Source organism: Rhagoletis pomonella, unplaced genomic scaffold (assembly GCF_013731165.1).
Source record: "Rhagoletis pomonella isolate Grant_MI unplaced genomic scaffold, Rhpom_1.0 Rhpom_scaffold_02816, whole genome shotgun sequence".
NCBI lineage: Eukaryota > Metazoa > Arthropoda > Insecta > Diptera > Tephritidae > Rhagoletis > Rhagoletis pomonella.
This window is the reverse complement of record NW_023461369.1, coordinates 1-20,978: the sequence shown is the minus strand read 5'-3', so window position 1 is coordinate 20,978 and position 20,978 is coordinate 1. Positions and strand designations below refer to the sequence as shown.

General features: G+C 34.8%; 4 protein-coding genes across 8 annotated transcripts; 1 reads left to right on the top strand and 3 right to left on the bottom strand.

Moving 5' to 3' along the window:
* Positions 1-423: 423 nt before the first annotated feature.
* Positions 424-3,182, bottom strand: LOC118753750 ((Lyso)-N-acylphosphatidylethanolamine lipase-like). Of its 3 annotated transcripts, none has more exons than XM_036488626.1 (2): positions 3,070-3,182; positions 424-1,797 (listed from the first exon to the last, which is right to left on the bottom strand). In XM_036488626.1, the coding sequence occupies exon 2, from the start codon at positions 1,729-1,731 to the stop codon at positions 604-606; it is 1,128 nt and encodes a 375-aa protein (XP_036344519.1). In that variant the 5' UTR covers positions 1,732-1,797; positions 3,070-3,182; the 3' UTR covers positions 424-603. The 3 variants fall into 3 exon arrangements, with proteins under 3 accessions (XP_036344519.1, XP_036344520.1, XP_036344518.1); XM_036488627.1 differs by lacking the exon at positions 3,070-3,182 and adding an exon at positions 2,963-3,005; XM_036488625.1 differs by lacking the exon at positions 3,070-3,182 and adding an exon at positions 2,373-2,740.
* Positions 3,183-7,999: 4,817 nt separating this feature from the next.
* Positions 8,000-11,322, bottom strand: LOC118753753 (activin receptor type-1-like). Of its 2 annotated transcripts, XM_036488631.1 has the most exons (11): positions 11,217-11,322; positions 10,781-10,904; positions 10,618-10,653; positions 10,332-10,407; positions 10,063-10,267; positions 9,762-9,988; positions 9,488-9,702; positions 9,097-9,319; positions 8,847-9,034; positions 8,533-8,758; positions 8,000-8,467 (listed from the first exon to the last, which is right to left on the bottom strand). In XM_036488631.1, exons 1-11 carry the CDS (start codon positions 11,275-11,277, stop codon positions 8,318-8,320), a joined length of 1,731 nt encoding a protein of 576 aa, XP_036344524.1. In that variant the 5' UTR covers positions 11,278-11,322; the 3' UTR covers positions 8,000-8,317. The 2 variants fall into 2 exon arrangements, with proteins under 2 accessions (XP_036344524.1, XP_036344525.1); XM_036488632.1 differs by lacking the exon at positions 10,618-10,653.
* Positions 11,323-13,202: 1,880 nt separating this feature from the next.
* Positions 13,203-15,928, top strand: LOC118753751 (mitochondrial intermediate peptidase-like). Of its 2 annotated transcripts, XM_036488629.1 has the most exons (7): positions 13,203-13,287; positions 13,365-13,543; positions 13,608-13,730; positions 13,783-14,189; positions 14,259-14,565; positions 14,627-15,328; positions 15,388-15,928. In XM_036488629.1, the coding sequence occupies exons 2-7, from the start codon at positions 13,403-13,405 to the stop codon at positions 15,823-15,825; spliced, it is 2,118 nt and encodes a 705-aa protein (XP_036344522.1). In that variant the 5' UTR covers positions 13,203-13,287; positions 13,365-13,402; the 3' UTR covers positions 15,826-15,928. The 2 variants fall into 2 exon arrangements, with proteins under 2 accessions (XP_036344522.1, XP_036344521.1); XM_036488628.1 differs by lacking the exon at positions 13,203-13,287 and having other exon boundaries at positions 13,331-13,543.
* Positions 15,917-16,450, bottom strand: LOC118753752. The gene is made up of 2 exons (XM_036488630.1): positions 16,229-16,450; positions 15,917-16,124 (listed from the first exon to the last, which is right to left on the bottom strand). The coding sequence occupies exons 1-2, from the start codon at positions 16,291-16,293 to the stop codon at positions 16,028-16,030; spliced, it is 162 nt and encodes a 53-aa protein (XP_036344523.1). The 5' UTR covers positions 16,294-16,450; the 3' UTR covers positions 15,917-16,027.
* Between the last annotated feature and the right edge of the window lie 4,528 nt (positions 16,451-20,978).

Sequence of the window (20,978 nt, the reverse complement as noted above, 5' to 3'; positions counted from 1 at the left end):
ATAAGTGCACTTACGTACAATTTATACAAATATATATGTGCATATGCCCACGATAACAAACCTTTATCAGCGGGTACAATAGATAAGTAATTAATTTGAAATTTTGCCTATTCATCGGAGCTTTGATTTGTGAAAATGTGAGGGAGAATTACTGAATTTCATAATTTATAAATTTATAGCGGCATAGGGTACATGGGAGCGTTCAGAAATGCATGAAGCCGAAGCATCAGTCTCTTATTTCTACACTATAATTGACGGAAATGTCCAATATGCGCACCTACGGTTAAATGCCGAATTGGAACTTAGTTGCGTAAATAAGACATTTCCATCAATTATAGTTTAGAAATAAAAGAGCCTGCTGCTTTGGCTTAATGCATTTCGGAACAGTCCTCAAATTTATGTATTTATTATAAAAACACTTAATTATTTGTGTTCTTTTTTATTTTTAGTCAAAAGATTAGTAATGACAGCAATAAGTTTACATTTTGTTAAAATATTTGGGCTAATACTATGTGCTATTTATTGGCTAATACAGATAGGTTGAAAAATTTAAACTGACTGCAGGTATAAAGTGTGTGTTCATTGACTATTAACATTACAGTGTTATTGTGCTTTGATATTTGTCACCACATTATCTGTTTGTTGTCCCTCTGGCAATGTGTTTTCTGAAGTCTGATCCTGTTTTTGCACTTTAGCGTTTAATGCCCCATTACTAATTTCATCATCCGATTCTGTGGTCTCTCGAATAGCGGCTTCTTTGCAATATGATTTATATAATTCACAAGCCTCGTTAACATATCGATTGAAAACCTCCGGTTTGTCAGCATATACATGATGACCCGCACCCGTTACAATTTTAATATCCACAAGCGAATCTTGGCGTTGAGCTTTAATCTTTTCCCCTGATGACGAATCAATCCATGATCGTGAGCCATATATGAAAGTTATAGGAATATCTGCACGTACATCCTTAATACGATGTATCATTGGATGTTTTGCCCAACCAAATGATGACATCATTGCATGGAAAGCCGATTCACCGGATGGTGTTTGTGCATTGCATTGATGAATGTATTGCGGCAATAGATTGTTATCTTCTTCAACAGCCGCTGCGAATTTACGAGTTATATCCGGTCGGGTCTTTTCCACGACCCATTGACCAAGAGGTCCGGCGGCACGTAATGCCCATAGTGGATTAAGAGGTGTTAGCGCATATGCTATAGCACGAACCCAGAGTGGTATTTGGCGGGTGTTGTTTACATCGGCAGGTTTTTCTGGAAAACCCCACGGATCGGCTAATATGAGATGGTTGACTCTTTCCGGATATGACAGCGCATAACTAGATGCTATAAAACCGCCCATTGAATGGCCTAATAATACCATATTATTAATATTCATTTCGCGTCGCCATTCTTCTACAGACTTAACAAATTGCTTCTCACAAATAAGTGCATCGTTCGAGAAAGTAGGCCTCGAACTGCGGCCAAAACCCAATACATCCATAGCATATACTGGACGATCTTTGGATAGTGCATCTAAATTCATGACCCACATAGCCACACCAGCACCTAAGCCATGTAGCATAACTAAAGGCACTTCTTTTGAGTCTGTATTCAGGCTGATTGTCCATACTTTATCCGCTTCGCCGATTGCCGGTCCAATATCAACAAAGAAACCGCGGTACGGCGTTTTTAGGAAGGATAAAATCTTTTTTTCGACTGCGCGTAACATGTTGGGAGAACTGGCAGTCCAGTTAAACAACCATTTCCAAAGCCAAAATTGTCTCTCCTTGCATTCCTGAAAGTGAATAATTTAAAATTTAAAACAATTGATTGCTACGAAAAACAAATAAAGAGCCAAAGTGCTGTCAAGTTAGAAGCAATAATTACTACTTAATAAACTAAAATCATTAGCAGAGCAATGGAAATAAGAATAAGGGCTTTTTCTATTAAATAGACCAAATAATAGTTTCCCCAAACAATAGCATAACAAACGTTTTAAGTTCCCACTATATAATTCTTGTAATGCTTACTCTAAAGAATTACATCCCACCTTATACATATGTATGTATGTACATATATTAATGTACATACTATGTATTTCGCAAAGCGATATTATATTAAAGTCAATTTCCATATGTACTCGAATTTGCATAATACATATTTTTATTTCCTTTAACATTACATTTTCCTCACTTACACAACTTCTCCACACAATACAAATACGCATATTTATTCACTGGTAAGCTACGAACTCACTAATCATGATTAATTGTGCTTTGTACTATGCCCTCAGTTTTTATATTCTCTCTGAATCATTTTCCCTAATTAAAATTAGCAAGTCTTCCACTTGCCTATCAATTCCCTACTCACCTCTATGTCCATTGTGTTTCGGCCCAAGGAATTATGGTTGTCCCGCTGTGATTGCGGCTGATCCAAACTAGCCGTAGCCAATGTCATTTTTAATCGTTCCTTTTTCTATTCTCCTTTTTTTAATAAATTTCTAAACCAATTGCAGCTGATACCAAATATTTATGTATGTATTTTACGTTTCCTGTTTTTTGATTTTTCTTAAATTACAACTACTTCTTGATTATTCACACCAATAAATACTTAGAATTTTGATTGTTGTCCCAGAATTATGTATGCAAAAGTATATACATATGTTGGGTTAGGAATTAAGAACTTTCGATGGATTTATAAATAGGTAACTTCGCTTATTTGCGATCTGAAAATTAATACTTGTTCGCGCAAGTAAAATATGTATGCATTAGTAATGACTTTGATCTTGTTAATTTTAATGGATCAAAAGTATGTAGTTTACACAACGAGCAATCACGTTATCGGTAATAGTCTTGATTTGTGCTCATTAGAAATTGAATGAGCCTTTTTCGGTTTTTATTATGTAAGTAATTGCGCTTAAGGAATGATTATATCGATGATAAACTTTTTAAACTATTCACCAGTAAAATTATTGGAGTTTTCTTGTAAAATGCTCGGACGCTTAACCAGTAGTGCGTTTTGTAGTGGGAAATTACATGTACTTATATATTTGTATGCATGTACATACCCTTTACGCCTTGTGTTTTTGTTTCTCTGTTTTCTTTCTAATAATTCTTTGCCATTCCGCCATTTCCAATTATTCGTTTGCATAGAATTCGACAAGGTAGGGATGTTCGATATTTAAGAAAGTATCGATAGCATGAATCGATTTAATTCATTGCATGTAAAATCGATATGGCGATATATCGGGCTGAACAATATCGATATCGATTGAGTTATTTCCATTTTGGGGTACTCTTTATCATGAACCAAACATACAAGATCACGTCTTCTTCTTAGTTGCCCGTTATAATCGCATTTAGGAAAAAAGTTGGGCCACTTTGACATTAGCCGTTTATTTACATTTGTTCGTTGTTTACAATTTGGTGGTGGCTTTTTTAATTTTCGCTTGTGACAACGTGTGCACACATAAGGTAAAGAATAATTTAACACAACGGCATGATTTATAGAAGAATTTGCATAATAAAAATGATTATTCATGCGTTCAACAATTACGCGGTTTTTTTTGTTCTCTTCGTTGTTTACTTCTTACAACAAAAGCCCTGTTCGCGTACGCACTATCCAGTAAATCCAGTACTCATTTTACTGGTTTTTTACTGGATGTCGTTTTCGTACGCAAAAACTTGCAAGAAACTAGCAAAAGAGGGGAAATTGAGAGAGCAAAAATGACAGTTGAACTTGAAAGTTTTACTGGATTTTTACTGGATAAATTTTTACTAGCAACTATTTGCTAGTAAGAAAAACAGCTGATGGCATGATGCTTATTGTAAATCGCATTAAGAAGATAATGGTTTTTGGTGCTTTTAGAGTTGGAATTGACAAAATAAACCTATTTAAATATATAATAAGAGGGAAAACACTAATTTTCTAAGAAAATTGCATCGAAAAATAACAAATTAATCAGCTGTTCATAAAACTAGCAACTTCTTGCTGGTTTTGCGTTTTCGTACTTTCTTGTATATTTCACTCATTGGGAGTAATTATTGGCTTACTCTCCGAAATTTGGTTACTGGCAAGTTACTGGATATTTTTTGCTGGGGAATACGAAAACACAACTAAAGATGGCGTCGAGACTTCAACAGCTAGAATATAACTTTTTTCTTTCTTTCCTTAAGGCGTGATCTTGTGTCTTTCGTTCATGCTCTTTATGAATTTGTACAAAGATTTTGGTTTGCTGTGTCCAAACGCGTGACGCGAATCAAAAACGTTTTGCACAGACTTGTAGACAACAGTTCACGCTTTATTAGAAAAATAAAATTAAACTATATCTAATTTATTAATAATGTCGGTTGGAACTATGGTATTTTTTGCAACTTGCGAGCTGAGCTGACAAAAAAAAATATCCACGAGATATCTCTGCAAAAGGTGTTCAGCCCAGAAAGGAGAATTCTACTTAGTGAGGGTTATAATCCCTAAGCGCGACCGAAGGCCGCCTACGCAGAAAGTTGTTTTCTGCAAAAGTTGTTCAGCCCCTTTCATATGCAAATCAGCCGATCGTTTGACACTTTTCATGAACTTACAGGAAAAAAAACACCGGACTAAATCCTGTAACTTCTGACTAGGAACAGTTGCTCAGTTACTCTCTCAAAAGTGTTCCCACTTACAGGTTTTATGTCAATAGGAACGACTTCCTGTAAGTTCTGACTAAATCCTGTAAACCGGACTGCTATTGGAACACACTATCTTTTGTACGCAATTGTTGTTGTCAGCTGTGAATCGCCAATTTGAATTACTCAGACGAACGAGAGCACAAAGCGTGTTTCCCGAGTACGGGCGACTCGGTACCCGTCCCCTTTCCTCGTCGCTCTCTCCCCAACAAGCTTCGAGTTTCTGCAACAAAAGTTTTGTGTCTGAACATCGACTTACGATGGCAACTGCGTTAACGCATTCGTAACGGCGTCGTCTGTAACAGCTGTCATACAAACGCACGTATTCAATTTTATTTGACATTGACGGCGTGACGCATTTGCCGGCGAACGCGTGTTGTGTACCTTCGCTTTTAAATGTAAAACACAGTATATACAGTAATAAACCTTTTCGCAGTTTTCACCAATTGGTCCTCGAGGAGTACTTTTGGGTTGTGTGTAGCGTTTTCGTTTTCGCGCATGGCAACACTTACTGTGGGGAATTTCGCTTGATGATTAGAAAAAGGTCTTCTCGAGAATAAAATTTGTATAAATGTGTTATTTATGAACAAAATGTAGATTAAGTATAGTATCAATGCTTAATTAAGAATAATATCAATAGTTAACTACATAATTAACGCTTGTGTTTCTATAAACTGGCAACTCAATCGTATTTTTTTTATTAAAAAACGTGAATTTTGTGTATTTATCAAAGAAAACTAAATTTCCGAATATATTTAAATCTTTATTAAAAAAAACGAGGTTTGTTTAGTTATAGAGACTCCAATGCCTGCCAGCTCATTCGCCCACACAGCTTTTTTTTGCACAATTTTTTTATAATTAAAAAAAAAAGAAAAAAACGTTTGAAATGAAGTGAGCCATACAAATTTTGAATTTATTTACAGGCAAATGTTTTTTCCGCATTTGCAAATTAAATAAGTTCTCTGCAAGAAGGTACGTATACATACATATATGGTATATGGGGTATGGAAATATCCCTAGCAGTAATACCCGATTTACATGATACAAGATCACGCGGGCAGGAGAGGAGCCCGTTAGAATCGCATTTAGGAAAAAAGTTTAACGATTTTGACATGAGCCGTTTGTTTACATTTCTTCGTTGTTTGCAATTTGGTGGTTGCTTTTTACTGCAATTTTCTTCATTTTCGCCTGTGACAACGTGTGTACACATAAGATAAATAAGAATTTAACACAACGGCAGGATTTATAGAAGAATTTGCATAATAAAAATGATTATTCATGCGTTCAACAATTTCGCGGTTTTCTCCGTTCTCTTCGTTGTTTACTTCTTACAACAAACATGGCGTCGAGATTTCGGCAGCTAGAAAATATCTTTTTTCTTTCTTTCCTTCCCGCGCGATCTTGTGTCTTTCGTTAATGCTATTGTACCATGATGTCAAGAGATATAAACAAAACGACTCAAAATCCATACAATGGGCGGTATGAATAAAAACCATGATAAAAAAATAAGAAGGTAGAACCACAGAGGGGAATTTTTCATATTCTTGCCGTTTGCAAGCATTTTAATTTTAAAATTTTAGACACAAGCTCACACACACATTCTCATTTTCAATCTCAAACAACAGCTTTAAACAATTCCCTTTTTTTTACTCTCGATTTTATATGATTTTAAAATGTTGGCAAACTTTAAAAAAAAAAAACCATGGCCGACAATTGAGAATGGTTTTACCTTACTATGTTTTTATCATGATAAAAACTAAGCAATTGCCTTTTTTTAAAATTTCATACCTTTTACTTCAATTTTGTTTGAATAAATTTGAATTGAATAAATAAATAAATAAATAAAAAAAATCTGAAATTTTAAGAAAAAGCAATTGCTTATTTTTATTCATACGGCCCAAGGCGAATTACACAAAATCAGCTGAGCTATTAACACCGCCTTATATAAATTCGCCTTGATACGGCCCAATTCAAGGCGAATTTATATAAGGTGGTGTTACTAGCTCAGCTGATTTTGTGTATATGTTTCGCCGCACGGCTTCTGATATCAAATTGAAAAATTTTGTTTGAATTTCTACACACACTCTTACAGATTTTGACAGTTTATGCCGCCAAAGCAAAAACAAAATACAGGTAAATTTTTGTTTTTGTACTCCTGCTATCACCTTATATTAATTCGCCTTGGCCCAATTTGTTTTAAATTTTCAATTTGATGGTTCTTTTTTAAATACATTTTAGGTCGAGCTCGAAGAATGAACTCACTTCGAGGACTAGATTTTATTGTTATCACAACAAAACTCCACAAATATTAGAAAAAAATCCAAATGAGATTTACAGCTTAAATCTAAAATGATTTGGTGTAAGCTAACGGAAAGCCGTAGATATTACTAAATAATGAAATTTTTGCAACAAAATCTTTTTCTACTAAAACTTTCTTTTATTATAGACCATGAACTCTATTTTGTACAATAAATTTTGCTTAATACTACGTATACCTACATATTTATATCTATTAAAGGACTTGCAGCAAATCAGTAACTCGATGAAATATAGTTACCAAGTATTATGCTCTGCCTAAATACATATTAATGTATGAATATATTTATCTTAGCCAATTACTTGTTAGTTAAATTTGTTTTAAAGGCGATGGTACACATCTATTCAGGGTTGTGGCGGTGTTGCTTTTATTTTTAATATACATACATATCATGTACGCTTTAGGGACAGTGGAAAGTAACTGACGAACAATAGTTAACTTGCGTTGTGAAAATAGTCCTTATTTAAATTAGCCAAAACTGCGGGTATTCTTTGTGATCGTTAAAACATATTCGCATTATATGCTCACGTACGATATATTTCGTATGTAAGATCTATTTTGCATGCAAACAAAATGCTTGCATACATATATGCAGGTAAGTGAGGTCATACAATTATTTTCGACTATGTTTTAAGTTCCAATGAGAGTGTAGGCAACATAAGCTTCCTGAACAAATTAAAATACTTTTTCGTAGCGAGTTTATTTACAGACCAAGCAAGGAACATACTAGGTTTTATTTTAATTTAATTTGAATACTTATTTGCGAATGCGTCAGATGAAACCACAGGGAAGTGAATAAATAATACACAAATTCTAATAAAAGTGTTAAAGCTTAGGGTATTTTTATGTATGTTTGAAAAAAGGCATCAGCAACGCGTTCTCAAGGCACATAAAGATAAAAAATTTATATGTAAAAAGTAATTAGTCTTCTTAAGCGTGTCTTTCATTTAATAAGTATGCATTATTGTATACATACATTTTTCCACGCATCAGAAATAAGGATGCATAGGTTAATTTTATATGCTTAGTTATGTATGCATGTATTATCAATAAGTTGTGGTTTTCATAACTAAAACTAAATATATATGTATATACTAAATTGCATACAGCATCAATCACTATTTCACACCGTAAGACTCGCAACCGCACATTCATTTCTCGTACATAGCATATGCGTTTAAATATTTTATCATTCTTGAGTATAGTAGTAATACTTAAATATGCTATTTCAATTTAAATTATTCTTCTTAGAATTAACTACCATTTTACCCTTAAACTGTCAATTTTAGCATTAGAATCTATTTATCTTAACTTATAAATTTACTTAGACACTAAACACAAACTTCATCATAATTCAGACGTATTTTTTCGTCTGCGGAAGCTAGTTTTTGTATAGTTTTCCGTATTCTCAAGGCAGGTAATCGTACATTGGGATTTTGATGCCAACATTCCTTCATTAACTTCGACATTCCAGCAAGTAACTAAAACAAAATCATGAAATCTAGTCTTTTTGTAATAATTAGTATTTAATGTATTGGTAATGTACCGGATCAGAAGCCCAACGGTTCGGAAACGCAGGTCGATAATTATCCACACACACAACCTTGCGCATATCCTCGAAGCTTGGGTCCGACGGAACAACATCGTAAAAAGGCACTTTGTACTCCTCTGCAATGCCTCCTGAAATAGTGCGGCGACATACTTCCCACAGTACCAGACCGAGTGCATAGATATCAGTTCGGCGCAATGCCTCAAAACATTGCATATTAATACTAAAAGCAAAATTATTTATGAATATACTTAAATGCACATATAAAATAAGTGAAAAGGTTTTTTTTTCAATTTATGTATATAACCCACCTCTCATCTAAAACTTCGGGGGACATGTACCGTTTTGTGCCGACTTTGGGGTTATTTCCTAAATCCAGTTTGCCGGTGACATGGGAATGTGTTACAGCCAAACCGAAATCGGCTATTACACATGTACCATCTGATTTCACCAGTATGTTTTTCGATTTTAAATCACGATGAGCCATCGCAGGTTTACCCTAAATTATTGAAATATGTTAGACAAATAGTTAAGAAATGTATATTTTATATTATCACCCACTTCTGTTCCTAGAATTTCAGTATGCAAATGTACGAGTCCGTTAGCAATAGACAAGCAGATTAACACCATATCATTATGGCTTAGAGCGTTGCGATTCAGATGATCAAAAAGAGAACCATTCGGATAATAGTGTGTTAATAGCCACAACTGAGTACAGAAGTTTCGAGAGGTCATATCAGAACCAATGTAACCCAGAATATTTTCATGACGTAGTAAAATTGTGCTAAAAATATTACATTACAAAATTAAGCAAATTATAGTTTCACATATTTCGGTCATCCTTACAAAAAGGATAAATAAGACAAATGATCTTCGACTGCCATTTTAGCAGCGTTATTTCACATGTGATATTTTGCAGTATCGACGATAATACATCGCTTTTGAAGCTTACCTATATATTTCGGTTTCTCGCTTCCAAGACTTTTCATCTCGAGTAAGAAAAATTTTTACAGCAATATTTTCACCATGCCATTGTCCTCTCCATACTTCACCATACTTTCCGCGTCCAATACATTCAACTAAAGTTACCTGCTTCGCAAGAGTTCGCTGTACTAATAAGGGTAAACCGCTGCCAGAACCCGAGGTCATTGGATGTTGGAGATATTCCTTTGACCGAATATTTAAGTTATTGTATGTATTATTTTTTTTTAACGAAAACAACTTACTCTTAGTGTGCTGTCACCAGCGCTGGTAGCTCGCAATAACTCGTCGTTCACTAAATACACATCTGGATCATTTTTTATACGCGAAGCCATTAGGCTCTTTCGATGATGACGTATCATGAAATAATAAACCATAGCCGCCATTAAGCCAATTACGAATACTGGACCTAATACTGCCAGAGTCATTTTAAATGTATTGCTTAGGTCGGCAGATAATCGTGTAACTTCATCTATTACATTTTTTTTATTAAATATTGTTACAAGTACCAAGTTAATGGAAATAAGCAAAAATTATAAAACATACCGTTTACAATTGGAGGCAGCTCAGGAAAATCTCCGTCATTACAATAGTCTCCAGAGCAACATACTATATTAACATGCATCACAGCTCTTTTACGAGGTCCTAAAGTGTTTTGGTTACAAATTAAGGGGAGCTGATCTGGTGACGTGGTACAACCTCGTGATACTTTCTCCTCGCCATATGCACTGCGTGTGCGTGACTTCCAGCACTAATACGAATTGAAATGTTCGTCATCACGAAAAAATTAATTTTGTCCTAAAATATATACAAACCTGTATTGCATTCTGGCACATATGTGCATGCTGTGTGGCATTTTTGCAGGGCGCTTCGCATGCGTAACACTTAAATCTGAAAAAATGTATGAAATATGTTTTTAGCCTATTATAATATAAAGCTATGAACAAATGAGCAAAAGGCGCACACAAAAAGTTTTAACAAAAAACATTAAAAATAAAAATTTGTATAAACTATTTGATAGCACTGAATATTTTTAAAACAAAACACCGATTTAATTTGGTTAAATACATTATCTAACCATTGCATACTAGAATTAGTTACCTTCGTTTCATACGACGTTTAGATTTTGTGTGCCTCCTTTGGTAAGCGGAAAGGGGATTTTTTAACGAATTTGTTAATCTTATTTACTAAACTATATTGGATATTGTATAGGGTTGTATATCAACTTATGTACATAAACCGTACTCTGTACATGCAAAAATACCTGGGATGAGATTGTAAGGAATTGCGTGGTACCGATGAATGCTCCTTTTCGTTTGTGTGTGACATTTCCAGATCAAAATTTTCTTGATTTTCGTCTAATAAGCGGCCACTAATTTCGGCAACCGCTGAAACATAAATCGAAATACTTTTTATGTAAACCTCAATGCATTTTAACTACTTTGCATGTATGATAAATATATTGAATATGTTCAAACCCTATATGATTATGTATATCTACAGCAATACATAACCGCAAATGGTCTAAAGACTTTCGTCGCTAAACAGCACCAACGCAAAGCTCTTCGGAACAAAACCACATAGCAGTTACTTAAATAGCTCTGCATTCCAACACGTAGTACCACTAAATATTTACGTTAAATGCTCCCCGACTTAAGTAGGAGCAATTTTAAAAATATTTGTGGTAAATTTTAATGTACCTTTTGAGTTTTGTAATGGAAATATCGAAATTAATAATAATAAAAATACAATGTCGGCCATTGTTGTAGCCCAGCAGCACAAAAACAAAATGGATAGCAAGATATGCTTGAAGAGGTATAATTAGGACAGTGTTGCATTGCATTACGTGATTGTTAAAAATTCCAGCTGAATGTAAAAAATTATGTAACAAAGGGCTGTAATTTTTTATTGAAGTATTTTTAGCTTTTGCACACATGAATGGTCATAGTGTGTATTGCTTGCCTAAGCTCTGTTTATTAACATTGTAAATAGCGGGATTTACACCATCGTACATTTCTATAAGTAAGGAAGACAGTTGCAATGCATTCACACATTTTTGTAATGCACTCACACTTCTCTCATTCTGCCTTATCCTGAGTTTCGCCTGAAAAAAAAATTCGTTCTTTCTAATTGTCTGGACGCCTACTTTACACAACAATTTGACAACTAATAGATACTCTCAATTGTCTTGTCTCAAATTGTCTTAAGTAAACGCAGCGTAATACAGCAAGTTGCCCACATGAGTAAACGGGACAAAGTTAAAACAGAAATTTCACAGATGTTAACACACATTTAGTAGAAGGTGGAGACGTGGGATTATGTTATATTTACACATGCTTGAACGACGTAATGAATTTTACATTTCAATTACCATGAAAATCTGGCAATATGATTATTGACAGCACGCCCATCTAAAGCAAAAACAAAATACATGTAAAGTTTGGAGCGAATTGAGATTTGACATACCACCCCAAGGCGAATTTATATAAGGTGGTGTTGATGGCGAATTTAGATTGTATAGCACTTCAAAACGTGATCCATACGTTTCGTCAGTACATCTTGTACATGGTGCAATAATACAGTTGGCAACTTCTCGCTCTAATTCCGCCATATTGACTACCTTACGTGAAACAGTGTTACTTCTTTCACTATTCTTTGCCCATTTATATAGTTGAATGCTTTTTATTTTTTCTCAGTATACACACTTTGTTTTCTTAAACAGATATTTTATCTTATTTCATTTCATTTCATAACGAATACACTATAAAAAAGCATATTTTGTTAAGCAGAAAATGTGAAATTTTATATTCTTCCCCCATATGGGGATTCATTTCTTCCCGTTTTTCTTCTCATTCTACTGAGATAAGGTAGTGTCAAAGCGAGCTGTCACAACTGATACCACCTTGTATTATTGCATCATGCATCTTGTACTCTCATAATGTGAACATCGAAAACGTATTCGCTATGCTTTCGCTCTCGTTGCTTAAAAGCTTTCAAAACAAATTGAAAAAATTTTAATTAACATGGGAAATTTTAAAATAATTGTGGAATGCATTATCTGCAAATTATTCATACAAAATAAAAATATTTTCTTGCATCGTGATAAGCGTTCAGCACAAAAATTATGCAAATACTGACGCGGTAAATATTGAGCATGTAGCATTCGTGCGCGATCCATCAATCCATCAATATGGATCGCTATCCAAATATCGTGATTATTACTGACCGTGTGACAGGGCCGTAAGGCGAAGAAATCAGCTGATTTTACAACACCACCTTTTAAAAATTCGCCTTGCCTTGGTCAAAATGATGTGTTTGTTGTAATTTGGTTTTGTACTGTTCAAGGTGCATTAAAGTTAAATACACCTTGGTACTCAAGGCGAATTTATACAAGGTGGTGTTGATGGCGAATTAAATTTTCGCCGCGGTACTACTGAATGTCAAAATTATGTGTTTGTTGTAAACAAGGCGAATTCATTTTACAACAAACAAATCATTTTGACTTTAAGACGTACCTCGGCGAAAATCTAAATTCGCCATCAACGCCACCTTGTATAAATTCGCCTTGACATGTATTTTGTATCAGGTGCAAAATGTCAAATCTCAATTCGCCTCAAAGTTTACATGTTTTTGTTGTTGCTATTCAGGGGCATGCTGTCAAATCAGTAAGAGCAAAAACAAAATACATGTAAGGCGAAGGAAAGAAGAAGAAATCAGCTGATTGGACAACACCACCTTGTATGAATGCGCCTTGTTGGTACTGATGTCAATGTACGTATACTTTGTTGTTGTAATTTTTGTTTTTGTTCTGTTAATATTACCTTGTATAAATTCGCTTTGGTTGACAGTTTTCCATTTACCACTTCAAAAGCCAGGAACACTGGGAATGATAAGGACTGGTAGGAAAGGAGCAGCTGTATTCGCGCTCAAGCAATTACGTCAAAATGTCTCAACATGGTCTACTCCTTTGGCCACAGCATTCAACTCTCCTCCATATAAGAAAATCAACTTTACGCGAGATGAGTCGGTAAGTTATCTTAAAACAAGCGACCTTTAAATGGCTGAGTGGCCTAAATATCCATTAATTTTAGGGGCTCTTTTGTCTACCCGAATTGCGTTCCTTTGAAGGATTTTACCTAATGCGCGACAATGTAGCAAATAAAACAGATGAATTAATAACTGAAGCTATATCGACTAATCGCCGACGAAAAATGGTAAGCCCATTATAAATAATATTTAATTTTACTATAACAAATTTAAATGCAGGTCGAGATTTTTGATGAACTCTCTGACTCGCTTTGTAAAGTAGCTGATTTAGCTGAATTTATACGAATTGCACATCCCAAAATCAAATATAGCCAAGCTGCAGAGGAAGCATGTATTACTCTAAGTGGGATTGTAGAAAGTCTAAATACGCACAAACCTTTATATATGGCGCTACGGGATGTAGTAGAAAATGGTGATTTTATCCCTACCAGCGACGTAGATAAACATGTATCCAAACTATTCTTGTTTGATTTCGAACAATCGGGCATTCATCTACCGGAAAATGAACGCCAAAAAGTTGTTCGACTCAATGATTATATTTTGCAGTTGGGACAAAAATTCATGACTGGTGCGGTACAGCCGACGATTGTTGGACGCAGTGATGTTCCATCATCAGTTCGTAGTTAGTAAGTTACTGACCGACTAGTACAAATTACATCGTTATTAATTGTTACTTGTTTTACGTTAATGATAAGTTTTCCTTCGGAGGGTGACAACGTTCTTGTTTCCGGTTTATATACGAACTCGTCAAATGCTCAAGCACGAGAAACCGCTTATCGCCTATTCCTTCAACCATCTCAGCAGCAAGATCAACTGCTCTCAGATTTATTGTTATGTCGCCATGAACTAGCTCGAACTTGTGGTTTCGAAACCTATGCACATCGAGCACTGAATGGTAGCACTGTAGAGCATCCACAGATGGTTAAAGAGTTTCTGGATGAACTGTCTCATGGTCTTCGCCCTCGTGCAGACGCAGATTTCCGTATTATGGAACAAATGAAGGTACTAAAACCAAAATATATATATGTATGTTTTTACAAATAATATCGTTCTATTAATGTAGCGTCAAGATAGCGGAATAGCTGATGCTCGCCTTGCTTCATGGGATCCTCCGTATTTTACCTCACAAATGGAACGTAAATCTTTAAATGCGAATACCAGTGAATTCTTGCCGTACTTTAGTTTGGGTGGATGTATGGAAGGCCTTGAATATATAATGCGCTCATTGTATGGAATATCTTTAAAAAATACCGAAATGGAACCAGGGGAAGCTTGGAATAATGACATCTATAAAATATCGGTTGTGCACGAATCTGAGGGCTTACTTGGCTATATTTACTGTGATTTTTTCGAACGTAATGGTAAACCCAATCAGGATTGCCATTTCACAATACAAGGTGGGAAAATGCTGCCCGATGGCAAATATCAAGTGCCAATCGTGGTTGTTATGTTGAATCTGTCCCAACCGCATTGGACAGGACCAGTCCTACTGTCACCTTCAAGAGTTGACAACTTGTTTCACGAAATGGGCCATGCAATGCACTCGATGCTGGCACGTACTGAATATCAACATGTCACTGGTACACGATGTAGTACAGATTTTGCTGAGGTCCCTTCAGTGCTGATGGAATATTTCGCAAGCGATCCTCGGGTGTTAAGAACATTTGCTCGCCACTTTCAGACACAAGAGCCAATTTCCGAAGACATGCTACTACGATTATGTGCTTCGAAGAAGTTGTTTTCTGCCAGTGAAACTCAGATTCAGGTAATTTGGTGATTTTACTTAAACCTCAATTTTTAACTACTTGATTTCTTGTATATAAGGTGTTCTATTCAGCCCTGGACCATGTGTATCATAGCGGACCGATACAGAAAAATAAAAGTACAACAGATACTTTGATAAAAGTACAATCACAGTACTACAGTTTGCCATATGTAGAAAATACGGCTTGGCAGCTGCGATTTTCTCATTTGGTTGGTTATGGTGCAAAGTACTATGCATATTTAATATCGAAAACTATTGCTTCATGGATATGGCAAACATACTTTGAGGAAAATCCATTTAATCGAGAATCGGGCGAAAAATATCGTCGTGAAATACTGGCTCACGGTGGAGGTGTACCTTCAAGACAATTGGTAACTAATTTCTTGAAACGAGATATGACACCACAGATTCTTGCACAGAGCCTACTAAATGAAATCGATATGAACAATGAAAGAGTTCAAGACATCAGTAACAGTGTACTGGATTCTAGATTGTGATTTTGGTAGGGGTGTATTCAAATCTAAGTAACTTTAGCATGTATTATTTATTAAAACATGAAGATATAATTTTAACAATAAAAGTCTACGATCTACATACATATGTCGCTTGGTTTTTTTGACATAACTTGTTTTATTGATTTATACATTATTAAATAGGCATCCTCACCCGAGGATTACACCAAGAACAACACAACTAGCATTAATGTTGAGCTATCGCCGGCATTATTTCCACTCCGGCAAATTCCTTAGCCATACGAACTCCAATCAGGAAAATTCCTAAACTCTTCAACACAGACCTGGAAAATACATACACACATGAATTTTAAAAAACATGACCATGCCTTCGAATCTTATTACATCACTTTCGGCGAGCACAGCCACCGAATATGCATATAATTACCATTGGAACTCACTGTGGTAGATACTTTTTAAAATGCTAATCGGGTTAACGCTTTTTTGAGCCATTTTTCTAGTCAATAAATTTATTGGTCGCAGTATTAAAAAACTACCTTCGGAAAATGTGAAAATCAGAGAACGTAAATAATACGAGGTTGCATATCGCTAATTTGCGTGTGAATTGTCAAAAAGCAAGTTTACGTTCTCTGCAAGACTGACGTACTTATGTTCCCCAACTAGATTTAATGGGCATACCAAATAGAGCACGTTTGCCGGGTTGCTGCAGAAAACACCTGATTGGAAGTAAAAGCCGTGCCAGATAAAACTTTGTGGCTTTAAAGGTGTTCGCAAGAGGCGATTTTGCGTTCAACTCACACAGGGTTGCACGAAAAGGAAGTTGAATGGCTAAATGTTGGCTGGCGACCAACTTTGTTGAAAGCGATAAGTTGAAAGGCCGTTCAACCAAAAGTAGAATTCAAAGTTGAACAATGCAAATGCCTTTTTATGGCGAATATTTTGATATTTTTAGCCCAAAGCGAATTTATATAAGGTGGTGTTACTAGCTCAGCTGATTTTGTGTATGTGTTTCGCCGCACGGCTTCTGATATCAAATTGAAAAATTTTGTTTGAATTTATACACACACTCTTACAAATTTCGACAGTTTATGCCGCCAAAGCAAAAACAAAATACATGTAAATTTTTTTTTTTGTACTCCTGCTATCACCTTATATTAATTCGCCTTGTTTTAGCCATTCAATTTATTTTTCGTGCAAACCTCGTTTTTTATTTTGGAGATTAATCTATTATTTGGAATGTGAACAGTAAAATGAAGTGACGAAGAGAAGGCTTCCCAGGTGAAGGGAAAAACTTCAATTGAAGGGACAGCGGCCGCACTGATTTAGAAATACAAGATAGTGATGCTTTGGCTTTATGCATTTCTCTCTACTCTTCACGTACGGCAAAGCGGCACAGCTATAACGACCGCTACCAAGAATGATAGACCGTGACACCGTGGACCGCTACGGTACTAAAATGTGTCTAGACCTTTATCAGCAATTGACAGTACTAGAAAAACTCGTTGCTTTGGTTTCTTTCATGAAATTTCTCTCGTTATTTCATTTTTATTGCCTCACATATGTTATTGTTTTTGTGCAGTGCGAATTGGTGTCGTTTTAATTACTATTATTCATTGTGATTAAGCAATTGATATCAAAATTACAAAGTTTTGAATACGGAAAAGTTTATCAATAAAAAGGTATACATATGTATTCGTAGTTACTGAATAAACTGCATCGGTAAATAGTGTACTTATGGTGGGAGGATATCGTTTGAAGTCTATTTTTGCATTTTTTTTTCTTTGTCTACCTGTTTGGTGATTGCTAACAATGTATAAAAGCTTTTCAAATAAAGTTATGGAACCGAATTTTTCTGTATGGTTCAATGCATTTTCGAAATGTTTTAAGTCGCGCCTATTGTGTAGCTTAGTTTGCATAAAAAATTGATTTTTCAAATACAACGTGGTAATATAATTATTATAAGCCAAAACGCAAGTGTGTACATACATATGCGCATAGTTTGTTCAGACATTAGAAATTATGATGATTCATTTCGATTCTTTTTTTTCATATTTTGCAAAGTGGTAAACTTTTCTTGTAACTTTTGCTGTAGTGTTGGCAAATTTGGGGTGTCTTGTATGTATAAATTTTAATGACGCTATATATCTTAGCATTATATATATGGGGTGTTCACAGTTCGTTCCAAATTGTGTCTGAAAATGTAGACGTCTACATTTTGAGACACTTTTAGCATCAAACTGTGAGCACCCCTTTCTAGCAGTCGTCGCAAAATCGTCACAAAACTTTGCTGGTGTTGCCAGACATTTCTTGTTTGCGTGCATTGTTTATATGTCGCCTTTCGATTTTGTTTCTGAAAAATTGTAATTATTTAACTTAATTACCAATTCGTAATATTTGTTATTCCTTTTCCTTGATTTGTTTCTTTTCATCAAAAATTGCGCTCAAATTAAATGCAAATACGGAAAACGTGCCCAATAAATAAAAAAAATGTGATTAGTATTGCCATAATGCAACCCTGCTGCGAGGTTGCAAAATGTAGACGCGTAAAAAACATACCTTTGAGTGTGACAAAATGTAGACGGCGTCGTTTTCCAATTTTGTATGGGAAACAACAACACCACAGATTTTACGGTTAGAAAACGTCTTAAAATGTAGACGTCTACATTTTGAGACACTATTTGGAACGAACTGTGAACACCCCAATAGTATAAACACTTCCATAAGTTGTTTAAAAGAGTACTTACTAAACATTATTCGTAAGTCTGAAAAGCAAAAACTATTTCTGACCTCATGTTAATCATATGGCAAGGAAGTATTTACTGTTCCTTTTTGGGCCAAATTAGGGCAAACTTTCTGCCTCGGGTTTTCCAGGAAGGTAAAAATCCGATTTTTGAATACACATATATAAAATAAAAAAAAATCGAATTAATATCTACACTGAAGAACATGTGCGATATGAATATACAGTGCCGGACAAAAGTATTGGCACGGAGAATTTTTCGCAATGTATGCAAAGTTTTTTATTCTAATTTATTTTCAATATTTTTTAATAAAAATATAGTTCGTACTTCACCAAAAAACATAAAAACAAAATCTCTAAACTTTGTGCAAAACTCAGGAAAATTCAATAAATTTGCATACTAATTTGCAACTTTTTATTCAGATTTTTTAGAGAAATTCTAAGTATGTAGTTTTATAGCCCAACTAATTTTAGTATAACAAAGTGCAAGTTTGAAGTATCTACTCATTTTTTTCTCCATACAAAAATTAATTGTCGAACATACTTTGTACGGAAGAACCTGACTGAAAAAAAATTGCCAAAAATCAATGCGATTTTTTAGCACCTTCAAGCTTGCACTTTGTTATACTATAATTAGTTGAGCTATAAAACTGCATACTTAGAATTTTTCTAAAAAATCTGAATAGAAAGTTGCAAATAAGTATGCAAATTCATTGAATTTTCATGAGTTTTGCACAAAATTTAGAGATTTAGTTTTTATGCTTTTTGGTGTAGGACGAACTATATATTTATAAAAAATTATCGAAAATAAATTAGAATAAAAAACTTTTCAGATATTGCGAAAAATTCTCTGTGCCAATACTTTTGTCCGGCACTGTATCTACATTCTTTCATTAGTAATTACCCAGCCAGCAAAAAAAAGGTAAATTTTGCCGACAGTGCAGTTTAGTTCAATTTTCCGTATCCGAAAACGCATACAGTTATCTTCATTTTTCGTATCCGGAAAACGTTCGAAAAAGATACCATTTGAAAGCAATAATTGTATTTTATTTGATTAAGATAAACATTTGGTAGCATGGATACGTAGCTTCCAGAAGGTGCCGGGTTCGAATTCCGTCAGGCGTTTCCTAATTTTACTTTATTTCTTTTGAACTATGAAAAAGTATCTGTGAAGTGCAGAACGAAAGTGTATTGAACGAAAAATTCAATCAGTCAAATTTCACAAAAGCAGCCGAAAACTTATCCTTTCACTACCATTTTCGGAACTTTTCTGTACATACGTTTCAGCCGCACACTTTAATGGTGAAAACGGATCATGGCTGAGATTTCCTATAATGGACCATTTCCTATATCACCCAAAGTATTACGAATTTTTTAATGAAATTCGCAGGGGGTGTTGAGGAGGTGCTCATTGACCGATATCATCAACATTTTGTGTACAAATGCTAATAGTTTTTAAGTTATTCGTTGTTAAAATTTCCCCTCTGCTTCACAATTATTTTTTTATAAACACTGCACTAATCACTTTTCTTTTTATTAATACACCATCTTTTCTTCATAAACAAATGGATGCACATCTTTTTTCACTAAATATTTAGCCATTAATGCTTATAAAAGTGTTCTTAAAATATTTTTATATTCTCAAAGAATAGTAAACACACAATTGTTCAGCGATGGCCGCCATGAATGAGGTGCCATATCGTTGAAAATGTTAATAGTTCTTTTTAGCCAAAAATACTTTGTGATGCATTACGGGATTGAAGGCTAAAAGGAAAATATTAATTTTACGGTCTTATTTATGCACATATATTCCCTGCAAAAATCGTTGGTCCATGTAGTCTATTTGTGGTATATTGGAGTACTTACAAAAGTGCTCCTCTGTCATGCTGTAGCGGACCAACTCGTGTCTCTGCGCCAGCTTATTGTTTGTTACCCGATAACTGCTCGTGTTTTAACGAAATGTGATTGAAGTTGAGCATTTGAAAGCACATTTGCATGTCTGGCTGTAGCTGAACGTGTAGAGATGCTCGCTGTTAGTTGTGAGCTCCCAGCATGTTCGGGTTCAAATGCCGTCAGAGGCAACATGTAATTTTTAATTTTTGTCTTGGGTTTTATTAATTTCGAAAAAGCATATGAGAAGTGAAGAACAAAAGCGTGTACAAACGAAAAAATATAACAACAATGCCATTGTTAATATGTTGGAGTAGTTTTGTGCTACTCTGATGTAATGCAGGGATGGAGTATATGGTCCTGCCCTAGGACATCGCAATGTTAATTGGACCATATTTTTTATATGAATTGTGGTTAATTTTGGAGTACTCCTTGGTCCTTCGGGAGTACTCTTTACATGCATGCATGGAGTAGTCGCGATTTTTGCAGGGTTTAAGAGTTAAAAAATCCAATACTTCCATATATCTTGAAAATTTTTAATAAAAAA

Coding starts and splice junctions, on each gene's coding strand:
- LOC118753750 (XM_036488625.1), bottom strand. CDS start 2,459: ATGACATTGGCTACGGCTAGTTTGGATCAGCCGCAATCACAGCGGGAC. Junction 1,798..2,372: donor GAAACACAATGGACATAGAG/GTGAGTAGGGAA, acceptor ATTCACTTTCAG/GAATGCAAGGAGAGACAATT.
- LOC118753753 (XM_036488631.1), bottom strand. CDS start 11,277: ATGGCCGACATTGTATTTTTATTATTATTAATTTCGATATTTCCATTA. Junction 10,905..11,216: donor TCCATTACAAAACTCAAAAG/GTACATTAAAAT, acceptor TTTATGTTTCAG/CGGTTGCCGAAATTAGTGGC. Junction 9,035..9,096: donor CTGAAATTCTAGGAACAGAA/GTGGGTGATAAT, acceptor TCAATAATTTAG/GGTAAACCTGCGATGGCTCA.
- LOC118753751 (XM_036488629.1), top strand. CDS start 13,403: ATGATAAGGACTGGTAGGAAAGGAGCAGCTGTATTCGCGCTCAAGCAA. Junction 13,544..13,607: donor ACTTTACGCGAGATGAGTCG/GTAAGTTATCTT, acceptor CATTAATTTTAG/GGGCTCTTTTGTCTACCCGA. Junction 13,731..13,782: donor CTAATCGCCGACGAAAAATG/GTAAGCCCATTA, acceptor ATTTAAATGCAG/GTCGAGATTTTTGATGAACT.
- LOC118753752 (XM_036488630.1), bottom strand. CDS start 16,293: ATGGCTCAAAAAAGCGTTAACCCGATTAGCATTTTAAAAAGTATCTAC. Junction 16,125..16,228: donor TACCACAGTGAGTTCCAATG/GTAATTATATGC, acceptor TGTATTTTCCAG/GTCTGTGTTGAAGAGTTTAG.